This window comes from Microcaecilia unicolor, chromosome 8 (assembly GCF_901765095.1).
Source record: "Microcaecilia unicolor chromosome 8, aMicUni1.1, whole genome shotgun sequence".
Classification (NCBI taxonomy): domain Eukaryota; kingdom Metazoa; phylum Chordata; class Amphibia; order Gymnophiona; family Siphonopidae; genus Microcaecilia; species Microcaecilia unicolor.
Window position 1 is genome coordinate 208935546 of NC_044038.1, and position 25012 is coordinate 208960557.

General features: G+C 43.8%; 1 protein-coding gene across 2 annotated transcripts in view; it reads left to right on the plus strand.

Moving 5' to 3' along the window:
- PMEPA1 (prostate transmembrane protein, androgen induced 1) overlaps positions 1-25012 on the plus strand; it is an 83355-nt gene that overhangs the window by 51697 nt on the left and 6646 nt on the right. For both annotated transcript variants that reach the window (XM_030213276.1, XM_030213277.1), the window contains exons 2-3: positions 20164-20318; positions 23569-23622. In XM_030213276.1, coding sequence (XP_030069136.1) covers positions 20164-20318; positions 23569-23622 — 209 coding nt within the window. The remainder of the gene's footprint in view (positions 1-20163; positions 20319-23568; positions 23623-25012) is intronic.

Here is a 25012-nt window from a genome sequence, read left to right on the forward strand (position 1 = left end):
ACATTGCATTCTCTTTCACAAATGAATTTAAATATACTGACTCCCATTACGCATCCCACTACAATAAGCATTTTTTTCAACTTTGGCATCAACCTTTAGTCTGTTTTAGGTACTTACTGGTAAACTGTTTAATGAATAGAAAAGAGTGTGACAGGAGCTCCAACACGGGAGGTGTATATCAAAGCACCTTCATTGCACCAAATCAAGACCTGACATGGAGCCATGTTTTGGCGGAAAGCACCTCCTGCCTCGGGTTATGGCTTTCAGTATCTGCTGTTGAAAAGTGAGAACTAATGGTTCCTTGTGTGGAATTATCCTTGCCCAGTTGTGTAGGATATGGCTACCCAAATCCGAATAAACACTAACAGGAAAAGACGCCTTGGGCGCCAAAATTGGCTGTTTTGTTGTGGAAACTGTTAATGAACAAGGTGGAACATTGCATTGGGAGGTATTTTTTTTTTGTTTTTGTTTTTTTTCTGTTCCCTGCTTTGTTTGTTATGTAGTCTATTTTTGTTACTTTGATATTAGATTGTTCCCTTTAGTGACGGAAACGGAACATGGGTCTTTTGGCTTTTTAGGGTACCTGAGGCTGGAGAAGTAGGCAAAACCTATAGAAATATCTCCAAAAATATATAAAAGAAAAAAAAACATGCTGAGGAAATTCTGATGAGTCTGTTAAATGCAGTGCAATACTATTCCAAGGATTTGTATATAGGAATAGATGAATCTGGTTTTTTTTTAATTGAACAAACCTAAAGCAAACTCCGCAGAGCCATCTTACTGATGACTCACTATAGAAATGCATCGTCTGTGTGCTCTTTAAGAATTGAAACTAATGAGACACGAAATCGGACTGCATTATCCCCAGAATAATCCCATCACAATTGTCTTCTATATTTATGAAATCGTAGTGTTCACATTGGCTGATGACTCAGAGCAGTTTAACATAACATAAGTGCCAGAAACCTGCATTTTCAGATTGTAGCTATGTGGTTAAAATTTAGATTAAGACACATGCCTTGTTTTTAGCTGGATCCCAGAGGCACAGGGGGATAACAATTTATCCAAGCTCATAGAGTCCATTGCAGAGGTGAGTGCATGGTCTAGGACAGGGATGCAAAAGGTCAGGCTTTGAGTTCCACAAACAGGCCAGCTTTTCAGGCTCTCCCTATTGAATTTGCATGATATTAGATCTGCATGGATACTACTCCTTTGTATGCAAATTCATTAGAGATATTTGCTGCACTCAAGGCCTGGACTTCCCCCAAGTCTAGGATTTCTTCTGAATTCTGGTCAAATACTTGAAACTAGACTAGATCACTCCTTAGGTGATAGAATCAGTTTTTAAGTCTGAAATTCTTTCTAGGCCCTAGGGTGACCGAATTTTGTATGATGGTATAGCAGACTGAATTTACTGCGCTTCATACAGCATAGAGGAATAGTTAAATGTTGGAATTCACATTGGAGCTACAAATGAGTCATTCAGTGTTGTTTTGCCTATACTTTTTCTCCCAGATCTTAAAAAGAAAATTTAAGCTAATTCAATACGGATTGTATGATGTAAGGTCATTTTCAATTAATCTTTGGATGATGTGCATTATTTTACCAGAAACAAGCTTCTGTTGGAATTCTGCTCCCTTTTTAGGAGGAAAAAGCTTTTTCGTGCTTAAATATATGCATTTTTAACCACTTAGGAAAGTGGTCTTCACTAATTTTTAAGTTGGGGCCACTTTGAATCCAAATGAGCTAAAGATGAGCCACCAAATATCTTTCCATGCAGAGACAACATTTCTTACCAGCATGTGACAACGACTTTCATGCCTTCTAGCTCACTTTTAAACTTTTCATTGGGGGTATCCATAAGGGAAGTGGTCATTTTCAAGTTCAAATGCCTTGTCCTTCAAGCATGCGACACTTACCCCATCTAGTTCTGCTTTCTGTTAGGAGCTAAGGAATCGAGACGGAGTAGTGAGGCAAAACAGAATGATGATGGGGGCTGCTCCAGAGACCACCGTTAGCCCAGGGGCCTTACACTGAAGAACACTGACTTTTAAAATGCGTTTTACTCAATATTTCTGCTCATTTTTCTGCAGTTATCTTGCAACCTAAAACTCAAATGTAAATCTTTCAGGATGCCACACTGTGATATTTGCTTAGCCACAACCAAAAAGTTATTCCTTAATAGGGTAATAAAACAGGCCTATTTCTATTTGATTCCAAGAACGCCGATAATCAGATCCTCTTCAAAACATCAGTGTTTTTATTCTCCAACAAAAAATGTCAGTGTAGACCAGACCCAACACAGGCCCTGTTTCGACAGTCAGCCTTTCTTAGGGGGTCCTGAGTTTTAGATGCAGGTAGTATCAGGGAGAATATTGGATGTATAAAGATACTGTCAACTCATATTCAATACAAGCTATAATAAAAGCGCTTCCAATGACGCTGTGTATAAAAACTGGGTTCGATATGATCTTTACCATGATATCACTATGTATTTGTCATACCGGAACTGGCGAGCGCCAGCACGGTACTATGTAAACCACATTGAGCCTGCAAATAGGTGGGAAAATGTGGGATACAAATGCAATACATACATACATATATAAGTATTGCCATACTGGGACAGACCAAAGGTCCATCAAGCCCAGCATCCTGTTTCCAACAGTGGCCAATCCAGGTCACAAATACCTGGCAAGATCCCCAAAAAGTACAAAACATTTTATACTGCTTATCCCAGAAATAGTGGATTTTCCCCAAGTCCATTTAATAATGGTCTATGGTACTGCACATACTTCTATGTGCTTAACTCTTGAGTAATTTTTAAGAGGCTTTTATGCCAAAAGTCTCTTTATAAAATTATCCCCACGGGGGAATAATTCTATAAAGTGGATGCTATCATTTATGTGCTGATTGCATACACAAATGCTTAGAAGAAACGGGCGTATAATATATGTGTGTGTTTTGTATTATGTTGTCTTAATTGTAATTATTTTGGTTTTTTGGGGGTATTTTTTGTTCCCCACCTTGAGCTGTGAAGTGCGGGTTATACATTTTAAAAAATAAATATCTATAGATGCGTAAATGCTATTCTCTAAATATGTGCGTATCTTACGCATTCCATATTTTATAGGTGCATAGGCAGAGTCTTGGCAGAATGTGGGATATTATATCTGTCACTGAAGCACAAGCACTTTCATCAGCTCTATGGCTGGCATAAGTGTTCATGTCTAAATTTATAGGTTCATATTTCACTGGACTAGCCACAGTTGGAAATGGGATACTGGGCTAGATGGACCCTTGTTCTGACCCCGTAGTACAATTCTTATGTTCTTAGGTTCACATATATTGGTAGTGTTCTATAAAGGAAGGCAAGTGTGCTATTATAGAATTACCCCTTAAATGTCTGGTTTGGTTTACTTTTTTAAATTTTACGGGGCTAAGGTCCTCCGTGGTAGATGGGGTCGAAGCTTGAGTGGAAAGCTTTCCGAGTTGCAATAAATGCCATCGCAGTCACTGCCAGGGAACTTTCTGAGCACACTACCAAAACCTTCATCCACACTCTTATCACCTCTCGCTTAGACTATTGCAACTTGCTTCTCACAGGTCTCCCACTTAGCCATCTCTCTCCTCTTCAATCTGTTCAAAATTCTGCTACATGACTTATTTTCCACCAGTGTCGTTATGCTCATATTAGCCCTCTCCTCAAGTCACTTCATTGGCTCCCTGTCCATTTCCATATAGTCCAAACTCCTCTTATTGACTTATAAGTGCATTCACTCTTCAGCTCCTCAGTACCTCTCCACTCTCATCTCTCCCTACACTCCTCCCCGGGAACTCCGTTCACTGGGTAAATCTCTCTTATCTGCACCCTTCTCCTCCACCGCTAGCTCTAGACTCCATTGCTTTTATCTTGCTGCACCATATGCCTGGAATAGACTTTCTGAGCAAGTTTATCAAACTCCATCTCTGGCTGTCTTCAAATCTAGACTAAAAGCCCACCTTTTTGATGCTGCTTTTAACTCCTAACCCTTACTCGTTCAGTACCCATGTTTTATCATTCTCACTTTAGTAATTCCCTTATCCCTTATTTGTCCTGATTAGATTGTAAGCTCTGTCGAGCAGGGACTTGTCTCTTCATGTTCAAGTGTACAGCGCTGCGTACGTCTAGTAGCACTATAGAAATGATAAGTAGTAGTAGTCTTTGGGATTCCGGAATCTTGCTACTCTTTGGGATTCTGCACAGAATCTTGCTACTCTTTGGGATTCCGGAATTTTGCTACTCTGTCCTTATCCCTCATTTGCCCTCTTTGTCTGTCCTGATTAGATTGTAAGCTCTGTCGAGCAGGGACTGTCTCTTCATGTTCAAGTGTACAGCGCTGCGTACGTCTAGTAGCGCTATAGAAATAAGTAGTAGTAGTAGTCAGAATGATAATGAGTCTTATTGCCCTGTCATATAGACGGCAATGAGCTAAGAAGATTAGAAGAATACGTTTTGAGAGAGTGTTAACAACCAGTAATTTCATAGGAAGGCAACAAATTAGACACTATTATCTGACAAAAAATTCAGTAGACGACATTCTTCAGGTCTGTTCAGAATTGTCAGATTATATATGTATGTATTTTTATTTATTTTTTAAATATATCTATCCTTCTGTATCTGGAGCTACAGCTGTCTCATGGTCTGAATACAATGATAATTTTTGCTCTTGAATGGTTATTTCACAACCTAAATCGGTTTGAAAATATTACTAATGAATGTTCTAAATCATAGCCATCTGATTATAGATGTTTAGGTGGTGTATCAACTTTGCACGTATGTATGCATAGCAATATAAGCATCTGGAAGATATTTTTATGACCCCCTCCTCCCTCTACGGCTCCCTGGCTCTGATTTGTGGGATGAAAGGAAGTGCCTCTGAAAGAGGTCCGGGCGAGAGTCTATCCCGTCACCAGTGTTCTGGTTGCAGCCCTTTTGGTTTCTTTACCCACCCATGAGCTGGCTTGCAGGTTGCCAGCTATGGGTGGCTTTTGCTGTCCCTCTGCTTCGTCAGGATAATATGGAGCTGCTGCCTCGAGCTGGTCCCTTGCATGTGATGAGCCTGTTCACAAACATAATTTGAGCTGTCCCAGCACAGCCATGTCGGGGTCTGCAGGATATTGAATGTAGTAGCTTTGAATCCAATGAGAAATCTCTATTGAAACTCCCCAATGCCAGCTCAGCTGGCATTAGGTTTTTGGCGGTAATTGCAGCTTTGTATTGTGCAATGTTCTGTCAGCATTGGGAGGAAATAGGTAATGACCTAATTACAATTAGTTCAGCTCCATTTGCATGGTATTTGCGGTATTGTCTGCCGCCCACATTGTCTCCCATGCTAGAGCCCGAACGTACTGCGCACCCTAAAGCCAGCGCTAATTGGCTCTAGCACCAGCTTTAGGTTCTGAGAATTGGCGCTTAAGGGTGTAAGTGCAAATTAGTGAAATAGCACCTAATTTAACAAGTTACATGCACAACTGCTAGTATTCTATAACTTGCACACACAACTTTGCAACGTGTCAAATTGAGTGCACAAGTTAATAGAATTAGGGGTAAATGTTTAATTAAGCTCAGTATACGCAAATTAATAGATGTTGCATAAATTAGAAAAAGAATTGCAACTACTACTACTGCAAATCATTTCTACAGCGTTACCAGTCGTACGCAGCGCTTCACAATTGAACATGAAGAAAAGACAGTCCCTGTTCAAAAGAGCTTACAATCTAATTTAGGACAGACAGGACAAACAAGGGATAAGGGTAGGACAGACAGGACACATAGGGAAAGGGACTATTGAAGAGAGGAAGACAAGATAAAGGTTACGAGCAGGTGACAAGTTAAGAATTAAAAGCAGCATCAAACAGGTAAGCCTTTAGCCCGGATTTGAAGGCGGCCAGGGATGGAGCTTGATGTAATGGCTCAGGAAGTCTATTTCAGGTGTAAGGTGTGGCGAGATAAAAGGAACGGAGTCTGGAGTTAACGATGGAGAAGAAGGGTGCAGTTAGGAGAGATTTGCCTAGTGAATGGAGTTCCTGGGAAGGAGTGTAGGGAGAGATGAGGGTGGAGAGGTAGTGAGGGGCAGCAGAGTGAATGCACTTATTGGTCAGTAAGAGGAGCTTGAACTGTATACGGAAACGGATAGGGAGCCAGTGAAGTGACTTTAGAAGAGGGTTGATATGGGCATAGCAACTTTGGCGAAATATTAATCGTGCAGCAGAATTTTGAACAGATTGACGAGGGTAGAGATGGCTGAGTGGAAGACCTGTGAGAAGCAAGTTGCAGTAGTCCAAGCGAGAGGTGATGAGAGTGTGGATGAGGGAAGGAGATGAAGGTTCAAGAAAGAAGGAGAGCCAGGCATCAAAGTCAGTGAGAAAGGAAGAGGGGGATTTAGCGAATAGACGGATCGAATGGACTTCGAAAGAAGAAAAACAGTGAGACTGAGGTGGAAGAATGGGTTGACATTTACAGGAGGGTGAGAGAAGTAGCCCGACACCGCCTCCGCGGCCAACTGAGCGAGGAGTATTGGAGAAGAGAGAACCTCCATGACATAGGGCCGCAGCTGAAGCAGAGTCTTCAGGGTAAATCCAGGTTTCAGTTAGGGCAAGCAGATGAAGGGTATGAGAGAGAAAGAGATCATGGATGTGTGTGAAGCCACCCAAGAGATTTGCTTGGGCTTTAGACATGTTCGAAGGGTTCACTTAAGCTTCATGACCTTAGTAAGTCTTGCTTCACAAATCAAGTTCTTTGGATCTGCAGAACAGAGCAGCTTCTCGGGACTTTCTTGTTTTGATGTTTGAAGGCATTTTCTAGGAGGGTGAAAATTCTAAAGCTCTGTGGATGAGTCATTTAAGCAAACAGCATCGTAATAAGTTTGCTTATTTGCAGAAGCATAATGTAAGCAGCAAACTGTGTTTACAAGACTGCAGAAATATGCCTTTTGTTAACTAGCTACTCCTTGATATCATGTTTGAAGAAGGTCAGGAGGAAGTGTTTTGTTGTTAAACTTTGAAAATGCTTCTTTTGTTTTTAGAGGTGTTCTTATCTCTGCTGACTACTGGACAGTCTGACAAGGCAGGTGTAGTAAAGCTGACTATTATATGAGCTGCTATAACCCCTTCCAAAATGTTGTATATGCAGAAAAAATCATTACCACTTTCCTTCCTACCATTTGATAAGGTTATGTGCTTTACCCAGTATCTAAGGCTCCCAGGTATGCCTTCTGCCTGGAGGCTGATAACATTTTTTTATGTTTGTTTTTTTTGTTACATTTGTACCCCGCGCTTTCCCACTCATGGCAGGCTCAATGCGGCTTACATGGGGCAATGGAGGGTTAAGTGACTTGCCCAGAGTCACAAGGAGCTGCCTGTGCCTGAAGTGGGAATTAAACTCAGTTCCTCAGGACCAAAGTCCACCACCCTAACCACTAGGCCACTCCACCACATTGTAGTGTCTTGAGTATATGTTCTAAATGGGCCACTTTTTAAAGTGAGATTTTAGGCATAGGTATATCTGGAGAATAACTTCCTGTAGTTTCAGTTCTTCTATGACCTTTAGTTGGACAGTTCCCAGCTCACAAGGGGAAAAGCATCATGTTAGAGATTTCATATTCAAATTTATGGACTGACTTCCATAATTGTGTTGCTCTTGCTTTACACAATGTGGTTACAACCTCGGTGAAAGGATTTAATTTGACATTTAGTTTTAAATTGAATTTTATAGCCTGCCCCCTTCTCCAGAGGTTGGCAAGTCTCCCATGAATTGCAAACTGGGATCAAGGCTAGAGTATATGAGTTACCAAGTGGCTAATATGTTATATCTTTATTTGTATTTGTTTTGATTTGAATTTTATTGTTTTACTTTGTGATATAGTAATCCACATTGTTGTAGGCGGAATATAAATTTTTAAATAAATTTGATGACAGCTCCAGTAGTTGGGAAGTAGAACCAGTGCAGGGCAGACTTCTACGGTCTGTGCCCCAAAATTGGCAGGGAGAGATGTATGAGATACACATGCAGGTGCTGCATATCTCTACAGGGAGGGGTAGAATCATAAGGTGGTTATTTAGAGAATAAATTATGCTAGTTAGTGGTGGGGGAGGGGAGTGGAGGAGTAGCCTAGTGGTTAGTGCAACAGACCTTGATCCTGGGGAACTGGGTTCAATTCCCACTGCAGCTCCTTGTGAGACTGGGCAGGTCCCTTAACCCTCCATTGCCCCAGGTAGAAATAAGTACCTGTATATACTATGTAAACTGCCTTGAATGTAGTTACAAAAACCACAGAAAGGTGGTATATCAAGTGTTATTCCCCACCCCCCTCCCTTAAAAGACATTCTTATGGTCTAAAGCAACAATATCGCACTATTACATTCTGCTTATGCCCTGGGTTTGTCCATCTCTCCCAGTGTTCTTTCTGGGGGTTCTATTTCTGATCTGTCTCTCTAAGCACCTAGGTGCTTCTGGCTTTGGTACACGGTAGTCACAGGCAGTCCCATTGGCTATGTTACCATTGCTTCCCCTTGGCATTTTCAGGAATCTCCAGGTAGGGATGCCTGGGATAGAAAGAGAGGATTATCCTGATTGGCTGTGTCTACATTGGGGATGCAGCTGCAGTGCCGCCCCTCCACTGTCTTGGTGGGAGCCACTCAGATACTGGAACTTGTACGATTGGGAGTACCCGACTGACCCTTGGGAGGTCCGTGGTCCTCATGGACACATGATGGGCTGGAGATATGGCGGACACCCTTGGCCATATAGAGATGCTGTTCCTACTGCTTGTTCTTCTTTGCAGGAGGACCCAGATGCTGACAACTATGAGAGAAACCACCGGTGGCCCAGAAGATCTGCAATCCAGACCGAGGCAATCTTCAGCTGAGGCCTTGCCTGATCAAGTTCCTGGTCCATCTGCTGTGGCTGTTGCATCAACTGCGTCAGCTGAGGTTCCTGCAATGGCTCCGGGTGAGGCTGGGGCTCTTTCCCTGGCAGTTTCTACAAAGAAATCCAAAGTATCTAGGTCTAAATTTTTTTAAGTGAAAGGGTATAAGTTGTCTTCCTCTTCATCCTACTCCTCCGTTTCCTCTTCCTCATTCAGTGGGACTCTGGTCCGGAGAGATCTTCCGGCTGTACAGGGTAGATCTCGTGTGTGTATTTTGAATGTTTCAGCACCTTTCTTCTTTGGGTGGTTGAGCAGTCAGCGGGTCCGGCTTTTATTGTCCATTACGTGGGTGACTTCTTAAATGTCGGACCGGCTGGATCCCATGAGTGTAACCAGTTAATGGAGATTTTTATAGCTACGGCTTTTGCCTTTGATGTTCCTTTATCCAAGGTCAAAACTGAAGGACCGATTGTAACCATAACCTTCCTTGGCATTGAGATAACTTGATCAAAATGGTAACTAGGCATTTGTTGGACTTGGTGTCCAGGGTCCGTGCTGCAGGTAAGGTGCCCCTGCCAGCCATTCAATCCCATATTGGTAGCCTCAGTTTTGCTTGCAGGGTTATTCCATTAGGCTGGGCTTTCGTAAGACGGTTGTTGGTGGCAACAGCAAGGATTTCCAAGCTACATCACTGTCTACCAGCATCAGGAAGGACTTGGATGTCTGGGAGTGTTTCTTGTCTGACTTTAATGTTGTTCAGCCTTTGCAGGAAACGGAAGTTTCCAATGCGGAGCTGGAACATTTTTCGGATGCAGCAGGTGGTGGTCGTTTTGGTCCCTCTTGCCAGGCCTTGTGATTTTCTGCCACTTGGCCACCCGAGTAGATAGAGTCTGGACTGTCCAAGGTTATTACCTTTCTGGAGCTCTTTCCTTACTTGCGGCTTTTGAAATCTGGCTAGATAGGCTGCACAATAAGCAGGTCCTGTTCTGGTGCAACAACCATGGAGTGGTTGAGGTGGTGAGTAGACAGGTACTTCACTGCTTGAAAGTTAATACACTTCTCAGAGAGAGAATACTCAAATGTCTAATGTTGAATATCTCTTTCAGGGCCTGCCATGTGCCTGGTGTGCAGAACCTAATTGCAGATTCCTTGTCTTATTTCTTACTGTCTTGTTTTCGCTCTCTGTTTCCCAGGGCAGATTCTGAAGGAACTCCGATGCCTGTGCATTTATGGAGCATGGGAGGTGAGAAGTCTGGTAAATGCTGAAAACCTCAGTGGCGAAGTCCACTTGGAATTGTTACGTCAGGCTTTACCAGGATTGATCGTTTGTTGTGTCATAATGCATCTGGCGCTTACAAGTCATTGGATGGGCGACTGGTACAATATATTCTTTGCACCGTAGCCCAGGTTTTTTCCAAGTGAGCAGTGGTGCAACACTTGGCAGATTTGGGGGTGTCTTTCTGGTACATCAGATGTTTAAGGCCTGTGTTAGGGTTGCACTTCTGCTTCCTGACTCCTGTGCACCAACTACACATGATTCTCTTGACCTTGTGGCTTGCTCTGCCTTCAGTGGCTTTTTCCATGTTTGAGGTTGGTCTTTTCAGAGCAGCCTTTTGCTTCTTTGCCATGCCTCAGGTGGGAAAAGTTGTTCCTTGGACTGTGCAGTCACCTGGGGACCTTCTGTGGAGCCATGTTTAGCTTTAGCAAAATTGGTTCATATTACAATGGCTAGGTCCAAAACTGATGTGCATGGTGTGGGCCAGGTTTTGGTTCTTCACTGTGCGGCTGATCTTGTGACTTGACCTCACCTCAATATTTCTGAATATCTGGGATGCAGGCTGCACTCAGCCAGTTCTTCTCTTTTCCTGCATGAGGATGGCCTACCCCCTAACCAAGTGCCAATTTGCAGCAGTGCTCAGGTTGTGAAGTTTCTGGGCCTCGATCTCTCCTGTTTTACCCCACCCCCAGCCCACCCTACCACTTATTTCACATCGGTGCGGCTACCAGCGCCGAGGTGGCAGGATTGGACGAGAAGGTTATCAAGTGCATTGGTAGATGGAGGTACAGGAGATGTCTATCTTATTTATGCCTCAGTACCTTAGCCAGATGAGTATACAAGGACCCCTTGCATAGTTCTGCCTTAAGCCTCTTCTACATAGCTACAAACTCTAATATGGCTGTTGCTTAAACATCCACAGCCCGATGATCAAAACTCTGGCACTGTATGGAATAGTCCTGGAACAGCACCAAAGAAACCCCCTTCCCTAACGCTCACTGCTAATAGTATGCAAATCATCTGTGCGCTGATACTGTTAAGCATTAGGAAGTTAAGGGGGAAGGATTGTGCCTGGGGCATGTGCACAAGAGCTGTGCACTAAGCAAAGTGCTTGTGCTCATGCCCAGTCAAACTGGGGGGCAGGGAGCACATGGCCTGGGGGAAGAGGCACGAATGTATGCTACCTTGCAAAAGGGTCCAAGTCACAAAAAGGACACAGCATAAGAGGCCAACACACTAGCTGTGGTCTATAGGACGATGAACTCTCTCATAGTAACATAGTAGATGACGGCAGAAAAAGACCTGCACGGTCCACCCAGTCTGCTCAACAAGATAAACTCATGTGTATACCTTACCTTGATTTGTACCTGTCTTTCTCAGGGCACAGACCGTATAAGTCTGCCCAGCACTATCCCCACCTCCCAACCACCTGCCCCGCCTCCCACCACCGGCTCTGGCACAGACCGTATAAGTCTGCCCAACACTAGCCCCGCCTCCCACCACCGGCTCTGGCACAGACCGTATAAGTCTGCCCAGCACTATCCCCGCCTCCCAACCACCAGCCCCGCCTCCCACCACCGGCTCTGGCACAGACCGTATAAGTCTGCCCAGCACTATCCCCGCCTCCCAACCACCAGCCCCGCCTCCCACCACCGGCTCTGGCACAGACTGTATCTGCCCAGCACTATCCCCGCCTCCCACCGCCGGCTAAGCTCTCCTGCGATCAAATCCACCATCTTTCTACCTCTCCCATGCCTCGATTCCTGACTTTAGAGCTTTGTTTGAGAGAGGGTCTCTTAAACCTCAGCCATCTTTAATGGACACGCTGCTGAATTTTTCTCCAGTTTTCAAACCCGTACACATAATTCCCTCTTCCAAGCTCCCTGACAGGGCAGACATTTTGTGTATTTCTTTGGCATCCAAAGTATTAAATCTCATGCGATTGAAAGACTTTTTTTCTCTATTTTATGCCTGTTCAGACACCCTATGCCAGCTCGGAGCTGGCTTAGGTTTCCAACGGTAAGGGTACCCTTGTTCAATGCACTGTGCATTGGAGGGAATAAGAAATGACCTCATTTTACATCCTTTTGACTACACTAGCATGCTATTTGAGTTGTTCTTTGCTGAGCTTGTTGTTTCCTGCAGTAAGGGCCTGCTTTTGCTTCTGAGCATAGGGGCCTTTGTCCCCTGCCTGTGCAAGCAGCGCAGCCACACAAGGCACAAGTGAGACGGGAGTACAAAAACCATTCGTGGTTTCCTCTGCAGTGGCCACAGCGTAGTGAGTGGGAGGGCGATTCCAGCATGGGACTCTTCTGGTGAGCGCTTGTGTTTTAAGACTTCTAGTTATTGTTGTTCGAGACAGGGGCGTAGCCAGATTTCGGCGGGAAGGGGGTCCAGAGGCCGAGGTGAGGGGGGTACATTTTAGTCTCTCCCCCCCCCCTGCTGCCACCACCATATTTGACCCCCCCCCCGGCGCAAACCCTTTCAACCCCGCTGCCACCAACCCTCCCCCCGCCGTCGGGTACCTTTGCTGGCAGGGGTTGGGGACCCCCCCCCGCCATTTTTGACCCCCTCTTCCTGCCGCCACCAACCCTCCCCTGCCGTCGGGTACCTTTGCTGGCGTGGGTTGGGGACCCCCGCCAGCAAAGGTACCCAACAGCGGGGGAGGGTTGGTGGCGGGAGGGGGGTCGAAGGGGTTGGCAGCGAGGGGCCAGGGCCAAGTCTACAGGGGGCCCATGCCCCCGTGGCCCCACGTAGCTACGCTCCTGGTTCGAGACCCAGCTGCGTGCTGCCTGCCTGTGTGCAAGACTTCTAGCCCTTAATGTTACTTACTTTCCATTTATTCTGGCAGCCTCAAAATAAAAGCTGCAGGCCTTGCTGTGTCTACTGTTTTCAGAAATCCTGACGATTGGGGATTGTAACTACAAAATAAAAGACATCTTTTATTCAGCATACATTTTTGTAGCCCATGAATTGGGAAGGGGGTTGGGGGGACCTTCAGAAAGGTACACCCTAACTCAGAAGACACCAGTGCCTTGTATCAAGTCATCTGTTAATACTGCAGCTTATAAATAAGTGTACCAGAAATCTATACCCACAGCTCATTGCTTTATTTTCAAGCTGGTCTTGGAACAGGTCAAACAAAAATGTGGAACTGATTCAATGGAGCACCTTCTAAAAAGAAAGTGATCTGTGCCATATCTTTTGATAGAAACTGTAGGGAAGAATTGTATATATACATTTTTAATTCTCTTTGCAACCTTTTTTGTAAGGCGTTTTCCCACTTTGTTTTTGTTACTGACTTACAAATGCATTCACTCTGCAGCTCCTCAGTACCTCTCCACTCTCGTCTCTCCCTACACTCCTCCCTGGGAACGCGGCTCACTGGGCAAATCTGTCCTATCTGCACCCTTCTCCTCCACCGCTAACTCCAGACTCCGTTCCTTCTATCTTGCTGCACCGTATGCCTGGAATAGACTTCCTGAGCCGGTTCGCCAAGCCTCATCTCTGGCCATCTTCAAATCTAGGCTAAAAACCCACCTTTTCGATGCTGCTTTTAACTCCTAAACCTAACCCTTCAACGGTCCCCTATCCTTGATATGTCCTGTCTGTCCTAACCCTTATCCCTTACTTGTTCTGTCTGTCATAATTAGATTGTAAGCTCTATTGAGCAGGGGCTGTCTCTCCATGTTCAAGTGTGAAGCGCTGCATACGTCCGGTAGCGCTATAGAAATAATAAGTAGTACTAGTAGTAGTGTTTGTGGGGAGCAGTGTGTTGTTTTTTTTTTGTTTTTTTTATTTCTTGGGGAGGGAGGAGAGACAGGAGCCAAGGACATTATAAATGGTTCATTGTTATGCTCTTGCCCAGTTCCAGCCACTCATGAATATGAATAGCAAAAATCCATCATGTCATGTGCATTCTCCCCCCCCCCCCCCCCCCAACCGATCTGCACACCAGCCCCTCCTCCATCAGGCCAGATTCAGGCTGGTATAGCACATGAGGAGACTGCTGAATGCGGTCTGCTTAAACTCCACCTTCCCCCGCCCCAGTCTGCTGAACTGCTCGTAACTGTCTCAGGAGCAGCCGAGCATGTCTGGGGCGACTGCAGTTATCACAAGGACAAGGGGATTGTCTCCTCCCTGGCGTTTTCAGTTACCTTTAACCTCTCTTGGCTGGGAGAAAACAAAAAAGAATGGGGGCACGTTGTAAGAGGCTCATCCTTTCAGTCATGCGGCAAAAATGGTCACAAAAGGTCTTGCATTTTAATGAACAATATGCAAATGAAGTAATAGGGGCTCCTGATCGTATCTCTTCAAATGGCTATGTGGCTTGTTGACATGAATCTCATTGAGGCTGAGGCATGGACACTCTCCTTGAGTGGATTAAAGACCTTAGTTAGGCCTAAAATCAATTATCAGTGACAGCCAGAGAGCTGTGAATGTACACGTCAGGGGAAACACTGCCTCTTTCATAGTAGCTGGGAACAATGACCAGCCACCAGTCCTTCTGGTCTTCTAGCTGAAACATTGCCCTTGATCTTTCTCCGGGTTAAGAGATTTTCTATGTGGCCTTGGTTTTGACAGCTGAAAATCCTAGATTTCGAGCAGATTTTAGCTTTGTTTTTAATCTGTTGCACTCTATTTTAAGGCTTTTGGGCATTAGTACTGGATCGTCGGACAGTCGCTGGAATTCTACATCTGGGTTGTTAAGATCATCCAAAACACTAAGAGGACGCATTGTTTTTAAAAGGGTACATGTGTGTCAAGGAGGGAAGTGTTTGTCCTTTTTTAGCTGTACAAACAAACGTCTCTAAAATGGCTTCTACTTTGCGAAAACAGACTCCTGGGTAGCTGGTACGGATCGCCCTCAGAACTGTCTGTCATTCTGTCTGTTCCTAGTGGCGCTTAACTGCCAGCTGTCAGAATGGAACTTGGCATCAAAACCCCTGAGTCTGCAGAAATCCACCCGTTCCCCCTCCAATCCTGTAAAAGCCAAGTAACAACAACAAAAAAAAAAAAAACCCAGCACTGTGTCACAGTAACACAACGTCTTTTCCTTTACAGATTTCATTTGCATGCAAATTACAGCATCTGCACGATTTTGGAAGGCAGCTTTTGAGTATAGAAATGGTGGTTTTTGTGGCTTCTTTGAAAGACTGCTGGAAACCGGCACTCGGGACGGTACCTTTTTAATTTAGAAGTAGCTCTTGAGCTTTATTATTGAATTGACTGTTCTGATCTATTTTAGGTGCGTGTATAAATCTGTTCACTGCTTTTCGCTGGTTTGGCAGCAATGTTTGGTGTCTATAAGGGAAGAAGTACACAAGTACTGGTTATGTACGTTCTATTCATCCAACAGGATAAATGTATGGCTGGCTAGCTGTAAAAATTTCAGTCTTGTCTTTCTCTTGAAGCCACTTGTTTTGTAACCTCTGGTGTCCCTTCGCCCCCCCCCCCCCCCCTCCTCCCGGTTCTTTCTCTGTATCACAAACACGCATGCACTGTCTGCTTCAGTCACTAAGGCAGGTGAGTGTCTGTCTGACTCTGCAGACATTCAATTACACTGCATTTTTTTTTTTTTTGGCTGGCCGACAGCCCGCTTTCTCCTGCAGCACCGAACGTCTGTCTGGCTTTCTCATAATGAATAATCTCCTCTGACATAACATAGCACACACAATATTTATCATTTTTTTTTTTAGTCGTTTTCTGTTGTACCAAATTCTACTTGGCAAACTCTCACCGTGCCCTGAGCAGCAAAAGTCTATTTGTTTAATTTTTATTTGATTTTGAAGACATCAAATTCCACTGCTGCTTGTGGGAGCCAGTAATTAAGAACATCTTAACATTTTTAAATGCACAGTTAACTGGAATTTATAGAGCAATGCTACTGTGTGCTGTGCCGCAGACCGTGAAGAGCGGGTGCAGACAGCAAATGAGTTGATGTTGTAGACTAATAATAACGTGAAGGCTCCCAATGTCGGTGGACATATAGGAAACTAGGTGAGTGACAGGAGCTGTAGAGAGTGAATATCATTAATTCAGAAGAAACCATGAGAGGGATGGAACTGGAGAGAGAAACAATTGAGTTGTCTCTGGGGAGGAAGAAAGGGGATGTGGCTGCCTCACCTTTTAGCTAGAGATGCATGCATGAGTAACTTTTTTTTCCCTTCCTGCAAGTGGAGTTTTGATTATTGCAACTAAAACCACAGGGATTATTTAGCTCTTCATGATCACGTTGCCTTTAAATTAGGTTGGGTAAAAAAAGTGGGAGAGCGACCAAGGATACCAGAAACTGGAAGATGTTCGTTAATAAACAACTTTATTAATGATTTGAAGACTCGACACGACGTCATGTTTTGGCCGTCAGGCCTGCATCAGGAGTCTATAAAAACATACATTTATATGTAAAAAAGGTGGAAAAGATAAAATACAGTGCACACAAATAATGAATTTGCAAATTATATGAACTAATAAATTTTTAAAAATGTGACAATCCAGTCATGGAGTTTAGAAGTACATGCAGAAAAAATTACAAAAAATGAAATGATTACAATAATATACAGTTTGTAAAATGGTAATGCGATGATGTATTTCGAAAGTAAAAACGCCATGCATAAATCATATGAATAAAACATATATGTACATATAAATTTAAGCAATAATAAAATAATGTAAAACGCACATGTATATTAATTATGGGAAACAGATTGTAAAGAGGCTAAATGATGCAGGCCTGACGGCCGAAACACGACGTTGTGTCGAGTCTTCAAATCATTAATAAAGTTGTTTATTAACGAACATCTTCCAGTTTCTGGTATCCTTGGTCGCTCTCCCACTTTTTTTACCCACTTGTTTTTTTCGTGGGACATTTGAGTTCTCCGTGTTTCAGCGGATTTCTTCTCACTTTAAATTAGGTTGACTTCTGGGCCAGGAATTCTCTCGCAGATGCAATGACGTTGTAGTGCAAACGCTCATTTTTAGAATTTGGATGAAATGTCCACTCTTAACCGGTAAATACCTCGGAACATAAGCAAGAGGCAGAGTGAATGTACAGTGGCCACTAGACCAACTTTCACCCCCCCCCCCCCCCCCCCGTTTACTAAGCAGCGCTAGTGCCGACACAGCCCATTCACTCTGAATGGGCTATGTCGGCCTTGCTGCGTGGTAGCCGCTAGCGTGGCTTAGTAAACAGGGAGGGGTTAGTCTGTGTTATCCCCCCCTCTCCCCTGTAGCATTAACTGGACATATGCAGTTCTGATGCTTTTGCATAGTAATTTTCAACATTTTTCATCTCGCAGCATGTTGAAAAGGTGCGAAATTGGCAAGACACACCATCAGTTTTTAAGGATATATCATTTAACAAATGAGTATTAAGATCGTTTTTAAAGTTCAGTAATTACATTTTTGATCATTATGTTTATTGTTGAACATTTTTGTTGAAACACAAGTTGGCAAAAGGGCAATAATACACTTCAAAGGTAACAAAATTATCCACAAATAACACGCATTAAAAAACAATAATTTTAAAGTGAATATCCCCTGACCCATCCACCACAGTGCTGGTAGTGATTACATCCCTTCACTGCATCGGATCAGTAGGTCTGTAGGCCTAAATTCCTTTATAATAGGCTTCCATCAGGCACACGTTTATAGAACTACCCCAGTAATCTCAAAGAAATGAGGTCATACCAAATGGACATAGACTGTCGCATAATTTTCGCTATGTAATAATCTGGTTAAAACTTGTGATGAAAACCTAGCAAACTGCCACAGGAACATACACATACTCACTGTAATTGAACCAGTTAATGATGTATGGCCAAGTTAAAATAGATTTTAGTATGAAGGTTCCATTAACTTCCTCATGGTATCTTGGGTACACAAACTGTGGAATTTTGCCCATCTGTTTTTCCCTCACCTTTTTTTCCCCTGTAGCCGTCAGCAGCGGACAGTGATTTCAGACAGCTTACTCGTGCCAGCCTGAGCCCTCACTGATGTTTCCCGCCTATGCAGAAGTAGGAAGTTATATCGGAGAGAAGGTTCGGGAGTCGCTGGCAGATTGAATTGCTGCCCGCTGCTGCCAACTGCTACAGAAGAAATCTTTTGTAATGCCAGGTCACTGGCTAGGGACAGGGCAAAAGTGACCGAAAACTCTTGCAGCACACACAGATTTCTAGGTGTGAGCAGTAGGGAATGGACTTTTCTATTAGGATCCAGGTCTTCCAAGTAAACCAAATTGGCCAATGTCAGGTTGAAGGACCATTGGTTTGTCCTCGGCATGTTAAAAATTCTGGGGCCTGGGAGGGAAGGGTGGAGGAGAGTGCTGAGACCTGGGGTCATGTGGATGGGGAGGGAATGGGGAGAAATGGCATACACACCTCCCTCGGGGCCGCCTTTCCTTATCTGACATTACAGTAGCCTAGTGGTTAGTGTAGTGGACTTTGATCCTGGGGAACTGAGTTCAATTCCCACCGCAGCTCCTTGTGACTCTGGGCAAGTCACTTAACCCTCCATTGCCCCTGGTACAAAATAAGTACCTGAATATATGTAAACCGCTTTGAATGTAGTTGCAAAAACCTCAGGCGGTATATCAAGTCCCATTTCCCTTTCCCTATTTGAGATTCTACATGGAATGCTACTATTGGAGATTCTAGATGGAATGTTGCTACTATTGAGATTCTGTTGCTACTATTTGAGATTCTACACGGAATGTTAATGTTGCTATTCCACTAGAAACATTCCATGTAGAAGCCTGCTCTTGCAGATCAGCAACGCAGCCGAGTAGGCTTCTGTTTCTGTGAGTCTGACATCCTGCACATACGTGCAGGACGTCAGACTCACTGAAACAGAAGCCTGCGCGGCCGCATTGCTGATCTGCAAGGGCAGGCTTCTACATGGAATGTTGCTAGTGGAGGAGTAGCCCAGTGGTTAGTGCAGTGGAGTTTGATCCTGGGGAGCTGAGTTCAATTCCCACTGCAGCTCCTTGTGACTCTGGGCAAGTCACTTAACCCTACATTGCCCCTGGTACAAAATAAATACCTGAATATATGTGAACTGCTTTGAATGTAGTTGCAAAAACCTCAGAAAGGCGGTATATCAAGTCCCATTTCCCTTTCCCTTCCTCCATCACTGCCACTAGGGCCCTGCATTTGTTGCAAGTGTGCTAGAGAGAGAAGCTTTTGTGTCTCATATTGGGAAGAGATCAACAGTGTAGTGTCAAAAGCTGGAGCAATATTTCCCACTCGCTTCATCTGGAGTGGACCATTTTCTCATAAACTGATTTGCCCTAAGCCCCCATACCCCATTAACGTCTACACTGTATGTTGCCGAGAAGTTTCTACTTATAGATTCTAGGGGAGCAGGAAAATGGGGGGAAATTTTTAAAAAAGAAATTTCCAATATCCTAATGAGTGTATCCTCAAGTGTTTCCAATTCAATTACTTTTCCTACTGGCGAAAGAGTACTCGGGGTCTTCCCAGGCTACGGGTTGGGTATCATGGGCTTTGCTTGCTGCTGTGCCTCTGCAGGAAGAATGTTTTAGCACTCACGGGGGTATTGCTCCAGATGGGTTAGTTATGCACATAACTGGCTTCATATGACAGGAAATGAGCCTCACACGTTTAAGATCTCGTTCTCCTTTTAAGGTATCTCCAGTGTTTCTTTCCAATAGAAGATTTGAGAGGTCTGTCATCTTTCTCTCAAATCTCCCTCCCAGAGGCTTTCGGATGTTGAGTTATGAGAGCACCATGGCATTTCCCTAAATATTTTCACTTGTGTGTGCATAGTTTAGGGTGAGCAAGGATGGGGGGGTGGTGATGCCGAATTTGTCCCCATTCCCCCCACCGACGTAAAAAGGCAGGCTGCACTTACGAGTGTATATTATGGCTTTGTAAAACTTAGTCGACTTCATTGCATTACATTTATCTAATTTACTGCCGCATGTATTTTTGCCAATGACTAAGTGATTCTTTTATTTTGCAGCGGAGTTGGAGTTTGTGCAGATAATCATAATCGTAGTGGTGATGATGGTGATGGTGGTTGTTATCACATGTCTGCTAAACCACTACAAGCTTTCTGCACGATCCTTCATCAGCAGACACAGCCAGGGGCGAAGGAGAGAAGAGACCTTGTCATCAGTAAGTAATTGCACGCTCGCGCTCTCTGCTTTTGCTTGTCAGACAAGATGCCTGTAAAATGTTAAAAGTAAAACAAGTTTGATTTTTTTTTTTTTTTTTGCTTAAAGCATTTGCCAGTTTACTAAAGGGCATTTTGCCTTGGCATCCTAACTAGTTCTTTGCAGCAGGGATTTCTTTTGGATGCTCAATCAGAACTTCAAAGGAGAATTTTAAACTATTAGTCACAGTATCAGTATTTTCTAAGGAAGGGGGTATTATACATACACAATCTTCTGTCACCCAGCTCCCATCAATTCTTATTCACACTCTACCAATAAGATATTTCAAGGGAGTAGTGTAATGGATCTATCAGATCTCCATGTCACCACCATTCAAGCTATCTATATGAGCCAGGCACTTTTCTTTATGGTGGGCATGTATTCGTCATTGATCCAACATATTTAATGTTTAACATTTAACGTTTTAACTTTTATCCTTCATTTTTTTAATTGCTTCAAAGTCCAAAAATTTCATATAGTAAAATTCACTTAACTTGCAAGAATCTTCAATTCTTTTTATCTTTTATCTTTTTTTTTCTTTTTCTTTATATCAGCTGAAGTCAGAGATGCTCATTAAATATGTTGGATCAATGACGAATACATGCCCACCATAAAGAAAAGTGCCTGGCTCATATACTGTATATAGCTTGAATGGTGGTGACATGGAGATCCGATAGATCCATTACACTACTCCCTTGAAATATCTTATTGGTAGAGTGTGAATAAGAGTTGATGGGAGCTGGGTGACAGAAGATTGTGAATTTTAAACTATGACATTCTAAATCATTTACACACAGCATCTTCATGATGAATTATTTCAGAGTGGGGGATGGTGCAGTAGTAGTACCAAGGGTGGTGGGGGGGGGGGGGGGGGGGGGGGGGGGGAGGGTTGTCCACATCCTGGTAAATATTTCTGAGGAAACGAAACTGAGAACTCGTCTGAACACAGCCTTGTCAAGGTTTGAAAGTCTCTTCAGCGACTAGTGAAAGACCCGAGCAGTCCAGAGGTGCTGTTGCGTGCGACAGTTTCCCAGCATGTCTGCATTTATCTCAAAGGAAAGGAGTTTTCTAATTTTGAACTGCCTGTGTAGATCAAACACTACATTATCTCTTATAATTATGGATGTATATCTTAATTATACGTTTCCTTTTGGTTTGAGAATGCAGTTGTAAAGCACTGGTAGTACTGTAGAAATTTGTTGCTTGGCAGCCTTATCAAGGAATAGAAATAGCAGACCTTCCAGTGTGGAACAGGTCTTACCCATGTCTACGCAGTCGGCAGCAGGGAATAAAGCCTCCTACAGGCGCTTTTCACAAGGGTTTTAGTGGAGGTAATTTTAACCTAAACATATAACACTTCAAAATTACCGGGCATACTTACAAAATTACCCTCATTATGAGCAGAGGACAGAAGGGGGGGCCCTTTAACTACTACTACTAATCATTTCTATAGCGCTACTAGACGTACGCAGCGCTGTACACTTGAACATGAAGAGAGTCCCTGCTCAACAGAGCTTACAATCTAATTAGGACAGACAAACAGGACAAACAAGAGATAAGGGAATATTAGTGAGGTGGGAATGATAAAATAAGGGTTAGGAGTTAAAAGCAGCATCAAAAAGGTGGGCTTTTAGACGGCCAGAGAATGGAGCTTGACGTACTATCTCAGGAAGTCTATTCCAGGCATATGGTGCAGCAAGATAAAAGCAATGGAGTCTGGAGTTAATGGTGGAGGAGAAGGGGGCAGATAAGAGAGATTTACCCAGTGAACGGAGTTCCCAGGGACAAGTGTAGGGAGAGATGAGAGTGGAGAGGTACTGAGGAGCTGCAAAGTAAATGCATTTGTAAGTCAATAAGAGGAGTTTGAACTGTATGGAGTAACATAGTAGATGACGGCAGAAAACGACCTGCACGGTCCATCCAGTCTGCCCAAGAAGATAAATTCATATGTGCTACTTTTTTATTTGTACTGCCCTCTTCAGGGCACAGACTGTATAAGTGTGGCCAGCCCTATCCCCGCCTCCCAGTGACTTGAGGACAGGGCTAATATGAGCATAACGACACTAAAGGGCATTGCCTCGTAACGCATGCATTTTACAGTAATTTCCCCTTTTTCTGTATGCTGGCCAAGTGTTATTTATTTATATGTAGTTTTTTTTGGAGAGGGTTGTGTCATGGCTGGAGAATAGGTGTGGAAATGTTGACCAGCTAGCCGGTTCACATTAGCACTTGCTAATTGGCTAATGCTGAGTTAATGCAACAAGACATAGCAGCTCCTAAATAGGAGGTAACTGCTCCGGCATAATTTTTTTTTTGTAAAAGTTCTGGGGCCTTTTTCCAAAACCAAACAGGAACTACCGCCAGGCGACCGCAGCAGCCCAGCGATAGTTCCTACTCCCAGCGCACGCCTTTTTCCGGCGCTATAAAAACTATTTTCTATTTTCTTGTGGCGCCGGCGTTTACCCAGCAGTAATCGGGCAGTGCTGTGCGCTGCCAGGTTAGCGCAGGAGCCCTTACTGCCTGTAAGTGCTTCTCCCCCCCCCCCCCCCTGAAATGGCTGCACGGTAAGTGGTTCACTTACTGCGTGGCCATTTCTTTAAAAAAAAAAAAAAAGACGGCCTTTTACCCACTGTGGTAAAAGGGGACTTCGGCGCGAGTGAAAAACACACGCTGAAGCTAGTGCAGGCCCCCTTTTACCACAGCTTAGTAAAAGGACCCCTCTGTTCGCTAATGGAAAAGTTTAGTTTGGGACCTGTAACAAAATAAATTAAAGCCCTAAATACTGCCACATTGAATCTGGACTTAGGTTGTGGAATTTTCCGTGTTAAGATGCTCGAAGTCCCGATTATTATGCTCCTTAGTAAAAGGGCCCCTTAGTATTGGGCGCTAATGGTTGCTCCTAGCCTCAAAAAAAATCGATGACACATACACTGCCGGTGGAGGTATGTACATGAGCAGAGCACAGATCATAAAAATCTACTACTACTACTAATTGTTGCTATAGTGCTACTAGATGTACGCCGCACTGTGCACATTATATACATGTCATTTATTAGGTTACTTCCTGTGTTAGAGGGCTGACAATCTCTCCCAATCCCTACCTCCCCAAATAAATAAAATATTTGTAGGTGAACCAAACATATATCTGAAATAAAGGCCTGTAGTGGATCAGTTTGTGGATAAAGGTTGCTTTTTTTATTTTTCAATTTTAGGATGGAAGTCTGTGGCCTTCAGAAAGCACAGTATCGGGAAATGGAATAACAGAGGTAAGAATGCCACTGGGAAGATGTGAGGGTAATATAGCAGGTTGCCTACGTGTGAAGGCCTTGCTGCCCATTTTATAAAAGGCTGCTGTTTTTACTTGTATGAGATACTAGGTCCAAACCAAAAGAAATCACAGGTTGCAGCTGCAGATATTTACGCCGGCTCAAGAGCAGGCATAAATGTTCATGAGTAAAGAACTGATGTACATGAGCCATTTTATAAGCAGTCGGAGAAACAAAGCAGCAGTGAAGACAACATAGTAACATAGTAGATGACGGCAGAAAAAGACCTGCACGGTCCATCCAGTCTGCCCAACAAGACAACTCATGTGTGCTACTTTTGTGTATACCTTACTTTGATTTGTACCTGTGCTCTTCAGGGCACAGACCGTATAAGTCTGCCCAGCACTAGCCCCGCCTCCCAACCACCGGCTCTGGCACAGACCATATAAGTCTGCCCAGTGCTATCCCTGCCTCCCAACCTCAAGTCCTGCCTCCCACCACTGGCTCTGGCACAGACCGTATAAGTCTGCCCCGCACTATCCCCGCCTCCCAACCTCCAGCCCCGCCTCCCACTACCGGCTCTGCTATCCAATCTCGGTTAAGCTCCTGAGAACAGAACATGAGTATGGCAAAAAGGTGTTTGTTGAATTACAGAAGACCTAACACAGCCGTGTTTCAGCTGTTGCCTGCATCAGGGATATACTTTCTAAAGTGAGAAAGAAAACAAGCACAGATATCTATAATAAAAACATATCAATACAAATATGGTGTACAAATTACAGTAATATCTGTAACTTAAAAGAACAGTTCAGACAATATTGTTTGAATATTGAGGTGGTGGTAAGGATTCCCACACTAACCCTTTGGTAACCAGGCAGCACTACCCTGTTCCCGAATATGACGGTGCACTAGGGATGGGAAGTACCACCAGGCTGCTGCGGTAGCCCGGCGGTACTTCCTGTTTAGCGAGCGGTAAGCCCGCGTTGGGCTTACTGCCGCTTAAATAAAAGGGACCCTTAATTTATACCTAATGTCTGCACCATCAGTCTAGGCCAGTGGTTCCCAAACCCGGTCCTGGCGGCACCCCAGCCGGTCAGGTTTTCAGGATAGCCACAATGAACTGCTTCCATTGCATGCAAATCTCTCTCATGAATATTTAGTACACGTTCATTTGCTCATCTGTATGGCTTTTTATTTGTTATAGATATTAGTGTAATTTATTTGTATACCACCATGTTTTTATTCATATTTGTATGCACATTTTTTTAAAAATCATAGATATTTATCATTTTGATTTTAGAAAGTGTACTCCCGATGCAGGCAACTGCTGAAACATGTCCGTGTTGGGTCTTCTGTTGTACAAGAAGCACCTTTTTTTTGCCATTCCGGT